Genomic DNA, 20603 nt, shown 5'->3' with positions numbered 1-20603 from the left:
TTTCCAAGGCGGCACTCGCTAGGCGACGCTTTTCGTCAATGGTGGAGTTGCGGTCTGTTGTACGCCTTTCCGCCTATACAACTTCCACCCAGAGTGCTGAAGAAGATCAGGCGCGACCGGGCCCAAGTCATCCTTATAGCACTGGATTGGGCATGAAGAGTCTGGTATCCCAAGCTGCTCAGCATGGCCATCGATCCTCCGACCCCTCTGCCTCTTCAGGAGGATCTTCTGTCACAGCAGCAGGGGACGGTACTCCACCCAAACTTGCCCAGCCTCCACCTCCTTGTGTGGAGATTGAGCAGCGGCAGTTGACGTCTTTTGATCTGCCCCCCGAAGTTTGCGATGTAATCTTGGCAGCCAGGCGTCCCTCCACTAAGACGGTATACGCATGCCGGTGGAACAAGTTTGTGGCATGGTGCACAGCAAAGGCTGTAGATCCCTTTTCTGCCCCTCTTTCTGAGATTCTCTTGTTTCTTCTTTCCTTGGCCCAGCAGGGCTCTTCTCTGGGCACTATCAAGGGCTATCTTTCGGCCATCTCTTCCTTCCTTCGGCTTCCAGATCAGCCTTCTCTTTTCAAGTCCCAGTGGTTAATCATTTTCTGAGGGGCATAACTCATCTCTTTCCTCCTGTTCCCTTCATTATGCCCCAGTGGGACTTGAACCTGGTCTTGACCTACATTTGATGTGCGCTCCCTTTGAGCCGCTTCACAACTGTCCTCTAAACTTTTAACCCTTAAAACTGCATTCCTGGTAGCCATCACATCTGCCAGAAGAGTGAGTGAGCTCCAGGCTCTTTCATCCAAGCCTCCTTTTCTGTCTGTTCATCCGGACAAAGTGGTTCTCGGGACTCGTCCATCTTTCCTGCCTAAGGTTGTCACTGTCTTTCACATTGGGCAGACCAGCACTTTGCCCACCTTCTTTCCGCCTCCGCATCCTTCAAAAGAGGAAGAGAGGCTCCACCGTCTGGACCCAAAACGTGCACTTTCTTTTTATCTGGATTGTACCAAACAGTTTTGGATGGATGACCAACTCTTTATTGGCTACGTGGGCTCCAATAAAGGTCGGGCAGTACACAAGCGAACCATCTCTCAATGGGTTGTTTTGTGTATTAAATCCTGCCACTCCTTAGCAAAGAAGGAGCCTCCAGTAGGCCGACGTGCCCATTCTACCGGGGTAACAGCAGCCACTACGGCCTTGGGGAGAGGCGTTCCTCTACATGACATCTGTCAGTCAGCTCTGTGGGCAACACTGCACACATTTTCGAAACACTACTGTCTGGTCTGGACAGCCAAGTCTGGAGAGACTGCTTCTTGGCCGTTCTGTTCTCCAGGAATTTCTGGTGTGATCTTGGTTCGCAGACCAACCACCGGGGTTGGTATTGCTGGGGTATCTATTCTAAGGGAATGAATCTATAACTAACGTGTTTCTTTCAGATGAACAAGTTACCTACCTTCGGTAACGATATATCTGTAAGAAACATTAGGTATAGATTCCTTACCGCCCCATCCGTCCCTGTTCTGCAAACTGATTTCTAGGGTTAAGGACATCCTTTCAGGGCCCTAGTTTTGTGCACCAGTGGTCAGTGTCTTGCAGGGCTCTGCGTTTCCGGCGCGGAGAGTCGTGTACAGAACTGACGTCAGCATTCGAAGGCGGCATCTAAGCAGCTACTGTAACGTCATCCCAGGGACCACAACGCCAACGACGGACGGAGAGCCGACCGACGCCACCTTCCGACGCGCAAAGTTACTGCTGACGAAAAAACTTTCCGGATTCCGTCTGACGCCTGTGGGTAATTCTAAGGTAAGGAATCCATAGCTAACTAATGTTTCTTACAGAAAGGGAGTAAAAAAAAATAGTTGCAAGTGTGGTGAATGTGTAATGGTGAATAATAAGAATATGCTTGAGTCAGTGGATCAACACCCTCCAGCAGTCTACCAGATGCTATCCCCTGGCCCAGTGAGATAATCCCTCTGCTAGTTTCTGAACCAGAGTGCCATGCATTGGTAGATGCGATCTATTTAAGACATTATCCAAAATAACATTAACATCCACCCGCACCAGGATAGGGTTCTGGGTGGTGTCGGGACACCAGTGCACCTACCCTGTCCAGAAAAGCCCTGAATTCGGAACATAGAAGTTGAGGATGTGCAACTCCTTGCCATCATGCCTGCCGTATAATCATAGATATTGCCCCTCTTTGTCCAGGTTGCTGTCTGTAACTTGGTAGAGAACCCTCGGTCTCAAACCTGTTTGCCACCCCTCGTGCGCATGGTGAGAAGGCTGTCCTGTGTACCCGGCCCGCCATCTATGCTGAAGCCAAGATCTGTCTTGTGATGTGACATGGGTCTCATTGAGGAGTGCAACATGTAAATTGCATGCCATAGGTATGCATGTATGGTGTATTATTTGGAAGGGCTACACTGACTGCCAGTATTCCAGGTCAAGAAAGTGTAAGTGCTTGGGTGGTCTGGCCCCTGTGAAATCCCAGGTCTCTGCCCATGCTGCATCCTCATCCTTTCTCATGCCACCCTAGAGTGATGTGCAATGACAGTGGTCACATCTGCCCTGTAGTGTCGAGGGGGGGGGGGGGGGGGGGCTAACTTCCAGCAGTGATTAAGCAAATCAGATAAGCAGTGGTTCAGTGACCACAGAAACAGAACCATAACAAACCCAAATGCTGAACTCCCTCCCATTGTTGAGTGTGAAACTGCATGAGGCCCATTCACAACAAAACTGTCCGCCAATTATCCAAACACTAAAGTGTACAAAAAAGTAAAGCATGCACAAAAGTGATGGATGGAATGCTTAAATTAACTTCAGCCACTGCTAATTACTCGTGGTTGTATCCCAGTCCATCGTTATTTTGCACACCATGCCACCCCAATTTGGACCCAGCTGTATGCAAATCAGTTTTGACCCTGCTCCAGTGGGAACAGACCAGTCCGAACTGCCAGGCCAGGTACTCCCTGAATTGGAACACAAACCATTCAGGCCCGGCTCACCTCTGCTGATCGCGCTGTTACATGGGGCAAGACCTCGCCTGTGAGGTGAGATCTATCGTTGAAGGCTGTGTCGTCTTTGCTGAACCCATTGCTATTTTCCTCGCCAGTTACTGCAGGAGAGTTTGGGGCCATCACCGCCACAGTGGGTAGCGCAGTGTCCCTTTTCTCAGCAGCCTGTTGCGGGGAGGGGCCTGTCCTAATCCCAAGGCAGCCCCTGAGCTTTCAGGGTGCGCGCCTCAGCCTCAGACCCCCACAAGCCCCCTTCTTCTCTGCCCAGTCCAGGTCTCTTTGGGGCCAGTGAAAAACTGTGACTTTCTGCCCATAATCAATTTTAGACGAGCTGGAAACGACATCATATGTGGTACGGCAAGTCAACAAGGCTGAGCTTTGATTGCCTTGAAGGAGCTTCTCTGCTTTTGGATTGCTGCTGTGTAGTAACGACAGACCATCACTCTGGAATGCTCAAAGGGCAGGGGCACTTTCTCTCTCACCTTCTGCAGAAAAATGTTGCGGTTTTCAAAGTGATCAGCTTAACTGTGCAGGTCCGGGTAGTTTGCCTTGTTTGAGGTTCTGTGAGAATGGTCAGCTGCAAAAAAGTGTTTTTGTCTCTCCACCCCTAGAACTGTTTTCATGTAGTCCTCTATAAAGTCTGCCAGAGCATCCCCTTCGCTCTCTTCCGGAATTCCCACAACACACAGGTTGTTTTGGCGCGACCATTAGTCTACGTCCAAGGCCCTATATGCAAGGTATTGTACCCTGTCGGAGAGTTCTTTGGTTAGGCCCTTAGGTGCTTTCACTTCAGGTGAGTTGAGCTGTATTAAATTCAGCCATTGTCACCCTGTTGGCCAGCTTGTTCTGATCAGCATGTACCAGCGTGAGTTTGTGTGCCACCGAGTCTATCTTGGCTTCCAGTGTCAACTTGCTGACCATGATGACTTGAAGGATTGTGCCCAAAGTCGCCTTCCTATCTGCCTGGGATGGTCTGTCTGGATGAGGATTGTGGGTATCTCCGAAACGGGTAGATGCAGCAGGGAATGGTGACCACATGTCAATCTTGGCTGACTTTGGTTTTACCAAGACAGTGCAGAGAAGGGGGCATATAGCATTGAAACGAAAGGTGGCCGTGATAAGAGGGGCCGAAGCCACTTAATATGGACAGCCCCATCTGCAGTAGTCTCCCATCTTCCTGCACTAGGTATCTACAGCAGAAAAGGTGATATTTGCTGACCCGCCCGCTGGGAGCACCTTCTGCTGTCTAGCCTTGAAGACCATTCCAATGCCTCTGGCATGAATATCCCATGGCAAGGCCATGAAGCCTCCATGCAGCGCCTATAGCGCAGGCACGTACCGGTTTCAGTGGTCACCAATCATCAGACAAAGCTTTCTAGGGCTCCTCGTCAGCACAGGGACACAGGCCTCATCGCACACTGGGCGAATGCCATTGTATTACACCTTCCACCTGGGCCGGGCGGATGGCTATTCCAGACACAAGTCAGGCAGCCTGGGTTAGAAACGAGGTCCAGGTGGGCTGTACAGCTCCTCGGGGGCATGGGAGGCAGGGCAGGGTACCCTGGATGCTTCTTCTTTGGTCGTTGGCTTAGGCGGCAGAGCGAGTTCCGAGGACCTCCGCATGCCCTTTATGTGCTCCTGCTCTCACAGGGCCTACGGGCGTCCTGCCTCTCCTGGGAAGATTTCCAATACAGCGCCTAGCGCTAGGTCTGCATGTTACTGAGCATACCTAAGGACCCGTGGGGTCAGAACCAACAAGTTCCATTCAACTTCAGGTGATCCGGCCCACTCTCAGACATTGGATGGGAGCCACAGAGGAGTGGATACTATCTTGCAAGTGAGATTCGTCTCTTGCTTCGGTCCGGTCTGAGCGCTGAAAAAGCAGTACAGGCACTCTGCCCCAGTCACACTAGCCCAAAGGCTCTAGGGCACACCCCAAGGATGCTTATCAGGTTTTCAGGACCTCATGCTACAGGATAATTGTAAGATTCGGGCAACATGTGTGGAAGCAGACCCTCCTGGAGTCCTAGTCCGTCAGATGCTGGCCACACCTCCCGAGATCTCTACACTTGCTAAGTTGTGGCCCAGCTTTGGTATTTTTCTGCTCATAGGCACATTGTCTTGTGCAGAAATATAGTTTTTCAGTTGATTTCACAAGGAGAAAGGTGGAAGCAGGGCGGTTTCCCCATTCCATTCAACCTAGGTTTGAAATGTGGGAAACACTATTGATAAACACATGGTTATTGTAAAGTGTAGAAAAATTCCAAATAAAGTGCGGCATACAAGCTTATTGTAACGAAAAGTTCAGGTAAACAATGAAAAGACATTCTGTTTGCATATTATAGGTTACTTTTATTTTGGCTAGGTATTGTAAAGAATTTGATTGTGGTTTACCTTATGGTTAGTGCATGATCACATTTTAGGATTGAGGGTAGGCTCCGGATAGAAGTAAGAATTAGAGTTAGGTTTAGGGTTACAGAAAGAGTTTTGGTTAGCTTAAGGGCAAAATACAGGAATAGAATTCGTGTAAAGGTTACTTTTTAAAGAGGGCTAGGATTAGGGCTACAGTAAGTTTTAATGTTCTCAAATATTTTATTTCTGGAGGTGGTAGCAGATTTATTGTGGCAGACAAAGTAATGTTCTGGTTTTTGTAAACATATTTTTATTGGCAGTTCAGTAAAAAACTAATACAATGCCTAATTGTGCACTGACATTCCTTTTGGTTGTACAATTGTCTCAAAACCCAACTTTCCTGGTACTACTGCCTCTCCATCACATAACTCAATCGGCATTGGCAAGGAATGTCGTTGTACCCAATCGCTACTCCACCAAGCCAGTGAGGGCGAAATCATTAAACGTTCCCCCTGTAAACATTCAATTTTTCCCAGTTTATCCACCATTTTTGGGGGCAACCCCGACGCTCATATACCACCTTCTCAGCCAACATTGCTGTATGTATCACACTTCCAGTCCCCCAACTTTGGTGTCTGTTCTGCTCTTCATAGGCTCGCTATATTGCGTTTTGCAACGGACAGTCCCCATGTCCGCCATATTTGTGCCATACGGTTCAGGTTTGTTGTGCTCCAGATGTTAAGGAGACACGATTTTGAAGAAGCGTATCACTCATACTGGGTCTCCTCAAGTGGTGAAGACTCAGAGAGCTCTGCTCCCTTCCACAACATCGCCTTGAGTGTGTGACATATTTGGAGATAGTGATAAATCTCGGAAGGGGCTAGCTGATAGTCACACTGTAGATCTACCCGTGAGTGGACATCCCACTGGGCCCAGAAATTCCCCACTTTTGAATGGAAAATAAAGTCCCACTTGTCAAATTCTGGCTGTGCTCCCAGGCTTTCCCCCCAAACCATGTCCAATAATGGTGTAGCCTGCGTGAGTTTACCCTTCCAGCCCAGGGCTCTCATTGCTGTGGACCAGAAAGCAATCACTGTTGTTGTCGGGCCAAAGAGTGCTGTGTTCCTAGCCTTGCCTTCGAGTGCCCGGAGATATCCCCACGACTGTAACATCAGTTTTTCCATTCGTATTGCAGGTTTGTCTGGGAGTGACAATAACCAGCTGTTGATGATAGTGAGTTGTACATCCTAGTAATATTTCTGAAAATCAGGCAGAGTTATCCCACCATCGTAATACCCCCTGGTGAGTTGTCACAATCTTTGTCAGGCTCCATCCCAGAGCAGTTTTCTAATTTCCTCGTCAATGGCTTAAAAGGATGAGTCTTGCACCTGATGGGCATGTTCTGTAGAGCGTAGAGGAAGCAGGACAAGGACATCATTTTAAAGAGAGCAGCCTTGCAGAGAAGCGACATTGGCAAATACCTCCAGTGCCGAATGTCTCGCCTATCTAGCGGCTGCGAGAGGTTTTTACTGAATTGCAGGTCCGGATTGGTAGTTATGTATATACCCAGATATATACCCAGATAGCGAAACCCATCTGTAGCTATAGTAGCCTCACAATCATGGGGCAGTCATGGCACCCTGCCTTCAAAAGATAAATGAGGGACTTTTTCAAGTTGATAATGTAACCAGAGTAGCAGCCAAAGTTTGTTATAATTTGCATCAATCTATCTTGTGTATTGACAGATCTGTTACATAGAGCAGAATTTCGTCAGCGTACAATGAGATTTTGTCTTCCCGTTAATCATTCCCCTGTAGCCTGCCTGACCCAGGCCACCATTGGCTTAAGGATATGGGTAAATATTGGCAGTGATCAGGGACAGCCCTGGCAGCTGCCTCGCTGATGTTGGGTGCCTCACCGAAGTTCAAACTCAGGGGATCACCCTCTGCTTACTTGCTGACCTGCGCCAATGGGTCTGTGTATAGTAGTCTCACCCATTTGATGAAGCATGGGCCGAAGCCCAGGCAGGCTAAAATCTGAAACATAGAATCCCATTCTATTGTGTTGAATGCCATTCTAACATCTAACAAGAACACTAATGCCGTTTCTTGAAGATAATTCGTTAGACACAACATCCCATGAAGGTATCGGAGATTCAGAGTGGGACTTTGGCAAGGCATAACACCTGATTGGTCTGGGTGAAATAAAGTGGCTATAAATTTGAGTAGGTGAGAGGCCATCACCTTATCTTAAATTCAGCGTTTTAGGTGTGATATTGTCCAGTAGGAGGCACAGTCCTCAGGTGGTTTTCCTTCTTTAGGAATCATTAGAAGGGTAGCCAGGCGCTGGCCTTTGAGCAGTGAAACTTGTTTCAGACTCTCCTTAAACCTATGAAGCAAGTGAGGAGCCAGCTTCGGGGCCCTGAGTTTATACAGCTCAATCTGGCACTCTGTTGGGGCTGATCGCTTTACCTGAGCTGTCCGTCTTGGCAATCTGGCTGCCTCATAACAGAGAATCACTTGTGGTGCCCCACAGGGATCTTCCCTGTCCCCCAATTTGTTCAACCTTTACATTTTCCCCTTAATTTAGTCCCTTAGAGACAGGAAGGCGATGGTCTTCAATTATGCGGACGACCTACAACTGCTCTTCACGATCAATAGCACAGAGAGTTCAATTTCCAGCTTTCAGTCTACCATGAGGTTCATCCAATCCTGGATGGACAAAAAACCATCTTAAATTAAACCCTGGTAAGACTGAGCTGGTACTCACAGGGGACAGTCCTAAGCACTGGGGACCACATTATTGTCCTTCGGAGATGGGCTCCTCACCCTCCCCCTCACCATCGGCAAAAACACTCTGAGTCACTCTAAATAGTGATCTCTCACTGAAATCACAAGTGGGTCTTGTGGTCGCCAAATGTTTTTTCCAACTCAGGAAAATAAGAAAGGTCAGTCGCCTTCTGACACCAGAGGCCCTCATCCAGGTGGTGATAGCCACTGTTCTATCCCACCTGGACTATGCCAATTCTTTATACCTTGGCATGCCTCTCCACTTACAGAAGCGACTACAGATGGCTCAGAACCACGCTGCCAGACTGATCCTAAACCAACCTAGATGGCAGCCTGCCACCCCTCTACTCAGGAAACTACACTGGCTCCCCTTGCCTCAACGCTGCACCTTCAAAATAGGCTGCCTGATTTTTAAATCCCTGCACTGCAAAAGCCCCAAGTTCATAGACAATCTGATAGTCAGGCATAGCCCTACCCGCAACTTACGTTCAGCCCACCTTTCACTTCTTCACAATCCCTCCTTTAGACGTAAGCGCACGGGAGGCTGCAGATTTGCCACACTTGCTCCTTGTCTCTGGAACTCTTTCCCCCTCGATATCCGAGCCTGCCCGGACCTCATGAAATTCAGAAGAGCACTTAAAACTTGGCTCTTTCAGCAAGCTTACAACTAAGGTCCTCTCCAGCCACACACTCTGTCTCTACTATAGCGCCATGAAACCAATCAGTGTAAGTGCGCTCTACAAATCATTTTTAGCATAACATAAGATAACATATATTGCTTGTACTTTTTCAGTTTCAGTAAGCTCTTCCTCAAGGAGGGGCCCTCACCAATGTGCTGTGGTCCGTTTGAACCTCTAACACCAGGCAAAGTGATGCTAATGAAAACAAAACTGTTGGACCTGTTTATTGTATGGAATTTTCTATATTGATCTTCTTTATAATTGTATAGAAACAATAGTGATGGTCTACTGAGGAAAGCTGCACCCATTTCCACTGGACAAGGAACTTCTTCCTACTCTCTCCCTCCACAGTCTTCTGCAGAGGAAGACTGGATTGAAGCTGTCTTTACAGACTGGTTGCGGTGAAAGGCACTTGGTTGCATCTCACTTCTTAGTCAAGCTATGCAACCAATCCTTTACTATATTAGTAGCCTTCTAACATGTTATTGAGTCTTTTCTGGGTTTGGGACCTATGGCAAGGAAAAGAGGGAGAAAGCTGAGAATGGTAAAAGGCAGGTAATAAATGGATATGCCATTGTTTTACCCTCCCTTTGACGAATATTAAGACTGGGCATTACTTTGACCTTGTCTTTAAATAAACAATGGCATCCATGTTTAAACTATAGGCAAAGAGAGGAGGAGAAGTACAGTACGAGGTGAGTGAAGAATTGAAGAAAGAGATCAGAATGTAGAAGGTTAATAAAAGAGGAATGTAGAAGAATAAAGGGAAAGAAGGGGTAAGAAGAGGTGTGGAAGGAGGCAGTAAGATCAGCCTTGGAAAGTGTTATGGACCTCCCGTTTTGGGGAGGTGGTCACACCCACGTAGATCTTCTTAGTCCCAAGGGATCATGAGTGTCACACCCCCTTAGACTAAACGATCGGCGTCTTTCACGCTTCCCTATTGCAAGTTAGGCTCATTCTTATTTAGAGTTTTATGAGTCGGACAACCCTGCCAGAGAAACTTTTATTCACAGGGGTTATTTGTAGTTGTGTGAATCCTTACTTCGGACCCCAGAAACAGTAGACACACAGTTATTAGTACTTTATAATAAAAGGTTATTTATTATGTATGAACAGTATATAAACCTTATGTATCAGAATATTGGTAATTAGTTTTATAATCTCAGCAGCCATTATATGGAAGATAAGTAACATGAGAAACACCCAAAGCATTTTATATAGCACATTCCTACTGGTTGTAACAGATTAGCCTAATCACTACCTTACATTTATTTGTTACCAGACTCATTGCTATTATTGGCTGTTTAATTAGTAATTTTTTTATAGATGTATAATTAGTCATTTATTTACTTTTTATGCCAAGTACTCCCCCCCCCCCCCCCCCCACATACCCATACATCTATTGGGCCTGCATCTCCCCTCAAGTAACGAATCTGTGTCAATGGGTCCCCTTATACCCTTTTCTCCAATGATTCTCTATAGGGAGGGGAGGCAGGAGTTGCTATGCTGTCATTGGCATCTGCATGGCCAGGAAGAAACAATATCTCGGGTAGAGACGTGTCCGAAAGGCAGGCAGGCTTGCTTCCTTCTTCCTTCCATATCTGTTCCATGCATGGCTTGATGTCTTGGATATACCTTGCCAAACCACAGAATGGAAGATCCCGCTCTGCTGTATTTCTGTTTTAGTTATGGTGACTAAAGTCAATCTGTGTGCTAAAATAATATGGCATCTCGCACACTCTGCTAGTCATAATTAACATTCAATAATATACGTTCCCTAGGCCCTAATCCTTGCTCTTACACCCACTAAAGAATTAGGATGTCTTATGTTTAACATAAAAATAGGCCTTATTTGTATGTAACATATAAGTAGTATCAGGAAAGCCTTGCTACATATGTCAAAAGAGTGGTAAAAGTAAGAAATTGGAAGAAAAGAGAGATTTCATAACTGTAGTCTCAGGCCTAGCCTAGAACTCTGCTGAGTTTGGCTGATTGGTTCTGTCTTCGCCATGCCTTTGAAAGGTCAGTGGAGCTATCTAAAATTGTTCAATTTCTTTTTTTATATTAGGCTCGTATGTTTTCATGTGTGACCTTTGACAGCATTGCTAGATGCAGGATAAGGGGGTTTACAGTCCCCTACAGGAACTTGAAAGAGCTGATTAATTTGGGCCGCGCCTTGGCACCCTTGTTCCTGCCCACCTATACCATCAACCATGCAATGGCTTAGCTAGGCCTTATGCCACCCGTGGCGGTCCCAGCCCTTGGCCAACCGTGGCGGCCATAAGAGCGGAGGTGCTGACCAACGAATCCTGCTCCTGCATTTGCTTCCCCGCGCAGATGCAGGTAAAAGCACAGGGGAAGCTGCCCCCCCCAAACTCATGCCGCCCGGGGCAGACCGCTCCCCCTTACACCCCCACCTCGCTACGCCACTGCCGCCATGCCCCCGCCTCCTGGACCTGGTACACTAGTCTCTACTGAGATTGAGTTTGGGCAGATAGAGCAGTCTCCAATCACTGTTGCAGTGCAAAGTCTATTAAGGTGATGTAGGCTTGGTAAGTTTCAGTCACAGAATGCAGAGCCAAACATGTCTGATTGTCTCAACTATGCTAAATGTTCACAAGATGGGTGTGTTCATGTAACGTTAAACCAATATTCCACTGGAAAATGGGGTAAGTGTGTAGACAAATTGAAAGAAGAGTAATTAATGGTAATTAAAGAGAGAAATGTGAATGATAGGGCAGATGAAAAGGAGAATGGAAGAAAAAGATGGAGTAGCAGAGCCAATAAGATGCAAAGAAGAAAATTGGAGAATGAAAGATGGACACACTGAAAAGGAGAGTCAGAAGTGACTAAAAAAAGAGCGGGTGAACAAAATGAGGAAGAATTAACGGGGGGAAAGCTCAGAGGAGGGAAAATGAAAGTGGTGGGAATATTCTTAATGGCTAAGTAGGCAGACTTGAGAGAGTGAGGGTACTTCTAATTTTACCATGCTTCAGGTCCATTAGCTTTGAATATTGCTAAAGCTTACATTTAATTCACTTTGGATTGTGCATTATAAAAATCACCTTCTTAAAGGAAAAAGAGGTATGTAGAAGGGGTCGAGTTAAATTAAAGAACAAAACATGGAAAGAGAATACAAAGGAGACAGATACAAGTATAAAGTTAGCAAAAAGCATAAAATGCAATTAAGTTAAAGATTAGATTAAAATACTTGTAAAGCGCATGGCTGCCTCGGCAATGAGGCGTCCCTGAGCTGAAGCAGAACAGAGTAAGGAGCAGGCGAGGAGTTAGCATTGAGAGAAGAGCCAGGTCTTTACTGACCTTCAAAAGACCAAGTGGTCTGAGTTGCTACGGACGTGTAGAGGGAGGGAATTCCATAGGGAGGGGACCAGTCGCCTGAAGGAGCGACCACCGTATCTGGTCCTTCATATGCATGGAATTCTTGCGAAAAGAAGGTTCGCGAGGGTGTGTGTATATATATATATATATATATATATATATCAGGATTTCTGGGCCAATGCCTGTCAGAATCTTGTGCGTCATAGAGAGCAACATATGTTTTGTTTTATTTTTTAATCACTTGCCCTTCACCAGAAGGAAATTACAAAATGAAATTAGCCTACTGCCCATGATGTGATCTGAGAATCAAAAAGCCAAGGATCCGTTCATTTATATGCTGTTGTATTACTTGCTATTTTATTCTTTTTCATACAGACACTCCAAAATTGGTCTATGAAATATTTAGAGCTCTGAAGCCAGGATTATCTGCATATGCTGATGACCCCGACAAGGTAATTACTTGATTAATAAGATCTGTACGTCAGCTTATTTCTTCTTCTCTGACATTACAAGATGCATAATAATTACTCTGTAGCTGACATTATGCCTACCGCCACAAAGTATGTAGCAAATAGGTCATTTAGATCTTTGTTTACCATATAAAGATACATTCAGTGAAAAACCAAAGGATTAAGACACGTTATAGTTAGATGATAATGACAGTTAAAACATACTGCTTTGAACGGAAAAAAAACACTGAAATTCACCAGTGATAGTTATCTAAAAATAAAAACAAAGCAGAGGCAAGATAGATTGCACCACCCCCATGGGCTCTGGCCCACTATCGGATTTTTTTAAAGCTCCAAATTAGATGCCATTTTGTTCAGCAGTTCTTGCGGTATAACTGTTACATTTTCCAATGGAAAAGTGAAAGGGGAAATATTTTGTTTTTGGGACCCCCTTCCCTTTTTCTTGGCTCCTGCTTGACGGATCACTCCCAAACTTTCCAGAAAGGTGCTGAGGTGGATGAGACTTTTTTGGGAACGTTTCATGAAGATTCATCAAATTGCCCCAAAGTTATAAGCAAACTGAAAACTCTGGTTCCTATTGAAAAGTGGTCCTAACTTTAACAAAGCAGTGGCAATCACCAGTAGGAGATAGATATATATTGACTTGAAAAAGCAAAGGTTAAAGTGAAGTTATAGTTCGGTTAGATCAGTTTAAAAAACAAAACAAAAAAAACCAAACCTAGAAATCCACTGGAAAAACCAAAGGCTTAAGTAACGTTATAGTTAGGGGTGCCTCTATGGATTGGATGGAGCTAGTACATCTGGGACTGGTATTGTATCTCACACTTTGTCTTTTTCCTTTCCCCTTTTCACTCTGAGGATGTTTTTTTTCTCCTGACTATGGAGGAGATGGATAGTTGTTTATTAATATGAAGCTACGTATTTGTTTGTTTTAGCCCTGAGGAAGGTTTTGGTTACATTCAGAGGACAAACCACGTGTTGGCATATTCTGTGGCTATCTGTTCTGATGTTGAAGAATTGAAACATGAATTGTCATGCACAAGATACTGAATGAAGTACCAAGAAGAAAAAACATTAAGTAGACTACTACGTGGACTAATTGTGGCTTGAAACTAAGTGACTATAGCTCAGGAAATGGAATCTGTATTTCAATTTAAGTGTGTGGACTTTGCTTACACTATTGACAACGAGGGGTGGTTGTTGCCCAATTTCCTTTGAGCTCTGTCCCAGCGTAGAATAAAATTAATTGTTTCTAAGTACGGGTTCACTTAACCTTGCGCAGCTTATACCCCACTACCCTCTTCTTTTGGATTTAAGCTATACAATTGTACATTTGTACAATGGTCAAAGAAGCATGGTGAAACAAGTATAGAACATGAGTCTCGAGAAAAATTTGCACAGATGCAGAATGCATATATAAACTTTTTTAGTTTCGGACATTTATAAAGCACTTGCATATCCACTGAACACTTGAGGATTTCTTTGCCATTGATATATTCAGACATATATCCATTGTTTGAGGGAATCCACTTTTTGCATGATTCTCATATTTTATTCAACTGGATTTTCTGGTATTGTTTTTAATTCCGAGCCAAGGTAGATCGATGGTTGACCTTCTCTTGTGTGTTCCTTGTCACTTATATTAGGAGAAATACTGACTGACCTCTATTGGTGCGTTTGGTTTTTCGGTAGGGTCAGCATACTAGAGTGAATCTGCACTTATGGCGCACTCCTAGATTAAATTGCTAATGTAGGCTAATATGCAGACTTGTAGTATCCATGAATTTGACTTTAAAAGATCTGTTTGCGCCTGTCCTGAAGGCCCCTCTGGATGTTGCCAGTTTCAGATAGCCTGCAGCAAAGATATCACTTGTAAACAGACCCCCAGGACAGATCTGGGGAGAGAACCCAGCACATCTCGGCCATCTTGCAAAGGCGCAGGAATGTTACCACCTGAAAAATATTTTACCATAACCAGGGAAACTGCTTGAAACATAGTAGTTGGGAGCAGGGACAAGCTCCTGACTACACACTCACTTGTACTTTTACTCAATGTATAGAAAGGCTATTAGAAATTATGAGGGAGTATAGGACCTGATTGGAAATTGTCAGGTCACAAGCGGATGTGGTGTAGGACAGTCCTTGGAATACAGTAGTAAGAGAGTGAAACTGCTGGTTGATTGGTGTGATAGAATGCTATCTGCCCGCCCACAGATGTTAGAAGAGCCAGTCTTCTGTCTGCTCTGGTACTGGAAAAACAACCGAATGCTGTTTAAATCTGTGTCTCGCTCACTACTCTCTGATGTCCTTGGACGACTCTCTTGAAAATCTGAGCATCTAGCTGGGAAGCAAGAGTTTTTCTATGGAAGTACGTGGTAACCAGCTAGGACTGGACGCAGCTGTGTGGAGCTCGGCTGCAAGTCAGTGGTTTGCGATTGACTACCTCTCAATGTGCATTGGTTTCCTAGGAAATCTCAATTGGAAATCTCAGGTGTTTAAGCATCACTTGGAAAGGAACTTATTGAACACCTGGAAACATGGTGACCAGGCTTCCATTTGTAACAATGAAGCAGAGGGACTGAACACTGCCCCTCCTTGCAATCCGCAGCTGTGAACTCTAACAGAACCCTCTGAAAACACAATCTGTGGAGGTTACTAGCCTGCATGAAATCAACAACCATGCCCTGCTCTACTCACCTGTGTGGAAGCAGCTGGTTGAGCTGGTAACTATACTTCACTTCTGGAAAGAAAAGATCCCTCGTTTGGTTACATTTGGGAATGCATTGAGTACTCAATTGACCTTCTTTCATAAAATATATTTTACATTTCCTACATTTAATTCCAAAATTGGTAGCTTCTGATTGACTTTTCTAACTCATCTTTTAGGGCTGATTTTTCACCATAAAATATTTCTTCATTTTGCTGAATTGGTGTGGGAGTTGTGAAAGGCTATGTGAGTCAAGCAGAGTGGTTTAAGAGGGATCCTTTATTTTTATGGACAGTTGGTTCAAGTGCTCGCTCACCTGCAAGACTCAATAGGATTTCCTAAGACAATTCACCTATCTCACAGCCATATGCTTAAGCTTTGAGATGGATTATGAATGTCGAAATATACGGCATTTTATTAATCTAAGTGGGCCTTCATGTAGGATCCCACCACCTTCCCAAACATCTCAATGAGGATGAAAGGTTTAATTCTTCTCAACATTTTTAAATGAGCAAACATTCTAAAACAATCCTTCTGAATTAGAAGTTAAAAAACAGAAGATGTCGGATTTCCTCAGACAGATGCCAGTGTCACCTCTTATGATTCGGATCTTGGTCTTGTCTCTGTTAAATTTTAAAAAGTTATTAGACATTCGTTATTGAGTGCCTGTCAGGAAATCTTTCAACTAGACGATTTTCTTCGGTCAGTGTTGTTCAAGTATGAGTAGCATTTGCGTGCTGTTAATGTGTGATAATTTGTTGAAACCAAAAGATGAAGCCATACAGTGAAGGGAAGAGGTGTGGTGCAGCGGCGAGGGCAGCAGACTCCGAAACCAGGGGCTCACGGTTCGATCCCTGGTGCCGTCGGCAGATGAGCCCAGCACCATGTGACTCTGGGCAATAGCTCGCTTAATCTTCCCGATGGCCCCCAGCGCCTTGACACCGTTTGGTAATTGTTGACCCTTTACAAATACTGGACATTTACATTTTACAGTAGCCTGATGTACAGACTAAAGCAAAATAGAGAATGTGAGGTACACCGCAGGGTAGCAGTGTCCCTGTGGAGTACAATGGGGAGTGTGTTAAAGATTGAGGCCCATTAGTTAAACGTGGAGGTAAACTATGCCAGTGCACCTCCAGATATCCCAGCTGGTCCGAGACGGTCTAGCAAGAGCTCATGGTTGAACATGTCAAGTGCCACAAAGAGGTCACAAAGCAATATTCCCCCACTCTGCCTCTCATCCTGCCAAGCACAAAAACTGATCTAGAAAGGCCACTAGTCCTGCTTCACTATGCCCAAGACAAAACTCAGCTTGTCCGTTGCCCAGAGCTCTCATTCTTCTAAGTGACTCAGTGTTTCTGTCGCCTAAGTCACTGTAGAAAAGGGTCGCAATTTGACAATATGTTTTTTTTAGCCTCGCTGCTAAGCCAAGTTCAGTCCAGGTTTTTTATTTTGAATGAAGGGGTCCCAACCCTTTTCTGAGTTGTTCTGGAACCTGCCCTACTTGCAATAAGTCATTACTGGTTACTTTTTATTCTTTTCCACTATTAAAGTTCTGCAAAATGAAGATAAAAGGAAACTATGGATAAAGTCAAAGCATCAGGTTAGCTCTTTGAGCCCTGCTCAGGCTCATGCATTTGAGTTTTTCCAAACCTTCACCTCTGAAATTCCATATCTCACCAATGCATCACTAACAAAGAAAATGCTGTTTAGAGTGCCTGAAACTGAAGTAAGTTGAAACAAATCTCTCTCTCCCATAGGGTCGATTTCCCCTAGCCCTTGGACTCATGTGTCAAGTCTTTGTTGTTCAGAGTGGAAAAACAGATCGAATCTCCCTAATCTTTTTAGGGATATATTTTACAAAGGTAAACTAGTATAGAGATTTTCCAGATCTTGCCAGAAATGCTTGCAGTGGATAATATGCAGATTCCACCACTTTAATCTGAAAACTCATGTTTAAGTGCAATAAATATGTGAATGGGTCCTTACTTAAAGCTAACCTAGACACTAGGAAGATTGTAGTAATCATAGCAGATATTATAACAAACATTAGCACCATAAATTACTAATAATATGATTAGGAAGAAGGTACCTGTATTCAGAGTATTCTGAAAGCATGCATCTACCTTGGTAAGATTTGCAAGAAATGTGTTCCATAACGTTTCTCCATTCTTCTCAATAGAGCAGTCAGCATCAGTACATCCTCAATTTAGCCGCAGATCGCAGAGTCCTCCCTTAGTGACCAAAACCTGGAGTTTTATGTGTTGTTAGGTAATGCACAAATTGTATACAAACGCAGCACAGAGGAAGGGACAGTAGGAGGCTTTTTAGTTAATCAAGTTACTATTCTTTTTCCACTCAAACAATTCAAGACAATGAGTAAAGTTAAAGATGGTTCCTGAACTGCCCCAATCCTCTTATACCTATTGATAGCACACAACATGGTAAAGCAGATCTTACAAATGGGCTGGCACCACAAGAGCAGCTTTCGATTGGATTGAACCGCTTTTTAGTAATCAAGGTCAACTAATCAGAATACGATATATTTAATCCACCGTAGGCAAATCTCATGGGGTGTGCCCCATGATTCATCCCAGTGTGCCATATCATTCAATATATTCATGCAGCCAGAGTTGAAAAACATTCCCAACAATTTCAGTTGTCCATAAATTATATGTTGGTTGAACTTTGTGAAAAATGAAACCCTTCACCAACCACAAATTACAGAAAGTTAGAACCACTTATATGGGTGAGAGAGAATGCTCATTAAGAATGAGACATAGTCCAAGTGGATTGAATTAAATTTGGCTTAGAGCGTATCTTTGATACAGGGTAGCGTAGCGGTTCTTAACCTGGGGTCTGCAGCGCCTACTGAGGCTGCTTAGACCGCTGTTTCGAAAATTAAACAATATCATCAGATTAGTAAAGCAAAATTGGACATTTTAGATTGTACTGTCAATATGAAGAAATTTGAAATGTGAGATTAAAATTAAGTTGCTATCCTTATCATGATTTGTGGGAGCAGCGGAATTAGAGCAAACAGAGCCTAATAAGGATGATTGGTGACCTCAGTTAGAGCACTGGTATGCTCCAACAAAACGAAGCATACTTTGGTGGATAAAAGACAGTGATGTGCTGGAGTCCAAGATGTCACTTCATCTTTTAGAAATAAAACAAAAAAATCTCCAACCTCCCCATTAAAAGATCGGTTTTTGCATATATTTTGTGAATTAAATAAAATATTTCATAATTTGTGTATTTGATTGATGTATATTGTTTTCTGGTATTTTTGCATCGTCTTGAGGTTCAAATCATAGAAATTGCATAAGTGTGTGTGTATGTGGATGGGGGGGAGGGGTTATGGCTTCCACTGGCGCTCTGGTGAAGGTCCACAGAAGTCAAAAGGTTAAGAACTGCAGATCTAGAGAATGACATACACGCAGAATTCTATGTGCCTGTCCTGCAACATTGTGGTTATGGTTTAGTCAAAGTTTTACATCTCCTAAGCTAGCAACATATCACAATTGAATCTTACTTATGTTTTGTTTTTTCCTAGAACTTGGATGCTTTTATAGGATTTTTATAGAATCTTGAAATACAGCTGCTGCAACATATGTATATGGTATTAAGTACTAAGTAGTGCATTGTTCTTTCGCTTCTAGTGCACACCGGGAATTCTAGAGCTGTTAGAAGTTGCTAAAAAGGAGATCCCAAGTAATTTATGGAAAGTTACACCACTGGTCTTAAAAGCAACTGCTGGCCTACGCCTACTTCCTGGTGAAAAAGCACAGAATTTACTTAATAAGGTAAAGCATTTAAAAACAAAAACACTATATAAATCTAATACATATATGTTTTCCAAATAACACATTTTCTGCATGGTTTTAGTTGTGAAACTCGTTGGATGTGAATGTGCGATGAGAGTTATGAATTGTGTTATTGACAACTGTGACACATTATGATAATATATCCTGCAAAACCACAGTAAGAGTAGAGAGGCTACGGGAAACCGCTATCTCAACATGTCTGTTTTCACGCATGCCATTACAACGCAAGCGTTACAACACATGCGTCATTACAGCGCGTAGATTTTTCTAAGCATTTGCTTTTACCACGCATGCCTTTACGACAAATTTAGTTGGAAAGGTGTGTAGTGTAAAGGCATATGTGTAGTAAAAAAATATATGCATGGAAACAACTGTGTTGGTAGGCGATCCACGTCGTTCGAGGAAAGGGAGAGACGTTTCCGCTTCCTCACAACGTTTTGCAACACCCCTCTCAGACGAGCTGCCTGCATGGACACGAGGAGAGCGGTAAGTGGGATAGGGCCTGGGGAGGGGGGCTACTATTTTAGGGGCTGGGGTGCAGGGAATGTGACACAGGGGTAGTGGTTTTCGTGCAGGGTAGGGTTTTAGCGTTCATGGTAGGGAAAGGGCAGGGGAACCGGGGTAGGGGGTTCGCAGGGGTAGGATTTTAGGGTTTAGGGCAGAGGATGGGCTGGGGGCAAGGGGGAGTTGCATTGTGGGTAGGGTTTTAGGGTTTAGGAAAGGGTATTTTTTTAGCAGGGTTAGGGGCCTGTGGTAAATAAATAAATAATACCCTATTTTTGAATGTATAAATGAATAACAGATAGCTCAATAAATAAGAGTCAAGATTCGAGGTAGTAGGAGTTTCGCAGGTTTATTACAGCATAAAGGACAGGAACAGGACAACCTGCATAGGAATAGGATGGCAGGGCCCAGCAGCGCTGCTGGTGTCAGGATCGGGACAAGGGAAAAGGAGAGCTTTTTTAATAACAGTGCATGAGCATATATACATAACGCAAACACATAGCATTACATTGCAATAGGCGTAGCAGTGGGTGGAGCAATAGGCGTGACGCGTAGCAGTCGCGAAAGATAAGGGTGAAAGTGGGTGTAACAGGGCGTATACATAGACATGTGATGCAAACGTAACAGAATATGTCATGAATGGGGCGGAAACCATGGAGGGGGCTACCTAAGGAGCCGGGACCTCTAACCTGGTGGTGCGTGCAAACTGGCAATGACGTATCACTAGGAGAAACTGGGGGCTATGAACTCTGTGCTAGGAGCAGAGACTAAAGTCTGGAGAGTCAGGGCGACATGTACCTAAGCAGTATCTAGTATCTGATGTTTAGAGAACATGTTGATATAAACTAGAAGTCAGGAGGGGAAAGGCTAACAGACTCTAAGACTGGAGCATGCATTATTCTACAGGTAGCGCGTGATGAAGAAT

General features: G+C 44.3%; 1 protein-coding gene across 5 annotated transcripts in view; it reads left to right on the top strand.

The window, feature by feature from the left end:
* ENTPD6 (ectonucleoside triphosphate diphosphohydrolase 6) overlaps positions 1-20603 on the top strand; it is a 480760-nt gene that overhangs the window by 110328 nt on the left and 349829 nt on the right. For all 5 annotated transcript variants that reach the window (XR_013596224.1, XM_078649068.1, XM_078649071.1 and 2 more), the window contains exons 3-4: positions 12546-12622; positions 19010-19153. Coding sequence is in view for 4 of the 5 variants with exons in the window: in XM_078649068.1 (XP_078505194.1) it covers positions 12546-12622; positions 19010-19153 (221 nt within the window). In the remaining variant the exon portion in view is untranslated. The remainder of the gene's footprint in view (positions 1-12545; positions 12623-19009; positions 19154-20603) is intronic.

This window comes from Lissotriton helveticus, chromosome 6, assembly GCF_964261635.1.
Source record: "Lissotriton helveticus chromosome 6, aLisHel1.1, whole genome shotgun sequence".
In the NCBI taxonomy this organism is placed as follows: Eukaryota; Metazoa; Chordata; class Amphibia; order Caudata; family Salamandridae; genus Lissotriton; species Lissotriton helveticus.
This window is presented reverse-complemented; position numbering and strand designations above follow the sequence as displayed.